Source organism: Arachis ipaensis, chromosome B04 (assembly GCF_000816755.2).
Source record: "Arachis ipaensis cultivar K30076 chromosome B04, Araip1.1, whole genome shotgun sequence".
In the NCBI taxonomy this organism is placed as follows: domain Eukaryota; kingdom Viridiplantae; phylum Streptophyta; class Magnoliopsida; order Fabales; family Fabaceae; genus Arachis; species Arachis ipaensis.
In genome coordinates, this window is record NC_029788.2 from 97025140 (window position 1) to 97027230 (window position 2091).

General features: G+C 34.2%; 1 protein-coding gene across 1 annotated transcript; it reads right to left on the reverse strand.

Moving 5' to 3' along the window:
- On the reverse strand, positions 305–1515 carry LOC107637893. Its single transcript, XM_016341150.2, has 2 exons — positions 1034–1515; positions 305–944 (listed from the first exon to the last, which is right to left on the reverse strand). The coding sequence occupies exons 1-2, from the start codon at positions 1382–1384 to the stop codon at positions 501–503; spliced, it is 795 nt and encodes a 264-aa protein (XP_016196636.1). The 5' UTR covers positions 1385–1515; the 3' UTR covers positions 305–500.

Consider the following 2091-nt stretch of genomic DNA (forward strand, 5'->3'; position numbering starts at 1 on the left):
GGGGTGGGGGGTGGGGTGTTGTTTTAAAAAGTAAAAAAGTGAGAGTGAAAAAGTTGGGGAGGAGTAGGGTGGGTTTAGATAGTCTAAAGAGTTTTTGATCATTTTCAAATGGTTAAATTATTCAGTTGGTTCCTATACTTTTACTAAAATTACAAATTAGTCCTTACTATCAAACACGTGTAACTCACATGTTTAAAATAGCGAATATGCTGACAAATATTCTATTAAATTAAACGTTATTTAAATAGTGGGGACTAAATTACAAAATTTAATTTTGTTTAGAGACTTAATTATAATTATGTAAAGAACTTCATCAGCATCACATGGTAAGTCTGTTACTCTGGGTTTGGTGATTATAGTTGTATCACCGAAATCAGCTATTGTTGATGCCAAATCAAAGCCGTGTGATGTTATTAGTCCCAAGTTGTAAGCCCTCACTTGGGTTTATTGGCATCACACACAATGCATCAATGGTATTTTCCTCACAGTAAAATTGAACTTCAGTTATTTTCCTCATTGTTAGTCTTTCTCGTTCTCCCAGTTTCCAATGACATGTTTTGTTCGTAGATGAACTGAGAAGTTAAAGCCACAAGAATAGAAAAAAGAACTGCAACCTTTCTCCAATCAGTGGAGGATAAAGCAGCAATAGCCTTGACTATTCCGATGCTCAACAAGGCAATGAAGAAAAGGTAAACATACCGCCTGGCTTTGCCACCAGCTTTTTCTCTGGTTAAATCTTTGATCTTTTGTGCTTCCACCTTGGCTTGTGCAATATCAACAGGGGCCTTCTTTCTGAGGTTCTTGAAGAACAAGCCTTCGTTTCTGTTGTCCTCCATTTGAACTTCAAACTCCTCGAGCTCGTTTTCACGGTTTGAAATCTCTTGTCTGGTAAGTTCTGTAGATTCTTCGAATTCCAGCATTTGGCGCTCTATCTTTGCTGTTATCTGATAACCACAAAAGAACAGTGTCAGCGGATAGTTACTAAAGTTCTTTTCTTATGGCATGATTTATGTGGTTTAACTAAATATCATACTCTGGCATCAGCTTCATCTAATCCTTTGAGGGCCTCTTCTCCAATTTTCTCAAACTCAACTATGGCTTCTTTGCTAAATTGGGTCAAATATGCGGACCGCTCGTCTACATAATCCATTAGGCGGATCTTTTGAGCTTCAAGCATGGCAATTTGTGCTAGCAACTCTTGTTGGCGAGTATCACCGGGTTGGAAATCAGACTCGTTAGACTTGCAGCGGCCCAAGATGGAGCTTCTTTTGTTTTGGAGGATCCCTGTGCAGTGGATATCATTCTTGCTATTGGTAGGACTCAAAGAAGGATGAATGGCTTTGAGTGCAATCATCCTTTCGTTACCGTGAAGGTATGTATTCATAACAGGTTGAAATAGAGAAAATTAAATGAAATGGGGAGAAATGGGGGTGCAAAGTCTTTTGAACCTCTTGTTCTCTCTACATTATCCATTGAAATAATGATGGTGATGTTTTTGTACAATATAAAAAGGATAAGGATACTTTCTTTTATGCTCTAAATGCCTTTTAGTTTGGTACGATCTTGGGAAATTCTAATTTGGTCGAGAAAATTTCATTTTGGTTGTGCATGGGGATTCTAATTTCTAACCTAGTCCTAGATTAATATTTTATTTTTTTTAATGTTTGTATTTCTAGTATAATAAGTTAAAAATTAAAAAAAAATATTTGTGTTTCTTTCTTTTTTTAAATACAATCAAGCACGAGCTTGACCTATTCCTAGCGTTTTTTAGTTTTTAACTAACATCTGTTAAGTGATAGACAAATTAATCATTTAATGATCTTGCAGTAACATTTTTACCAAGATAATATAAAGAAGCTCGGCACCACTTTCATAGTTTTGAAGCATATACTTTGCTAAGTTATTGGTTTTACATGTCGGTTACATTTTAAGTATGACATTTAATCGATATTCGTTCTACCTAAAAATATTATCACATGTCAGCAAATCTAATTTTATTTTTAATATGTATTCTTAAAATGAGTTTAGAAATAATATATATTATAATTTATTTAAATTTTTGTTTAAATATTTTATATAATTAAAAAACTA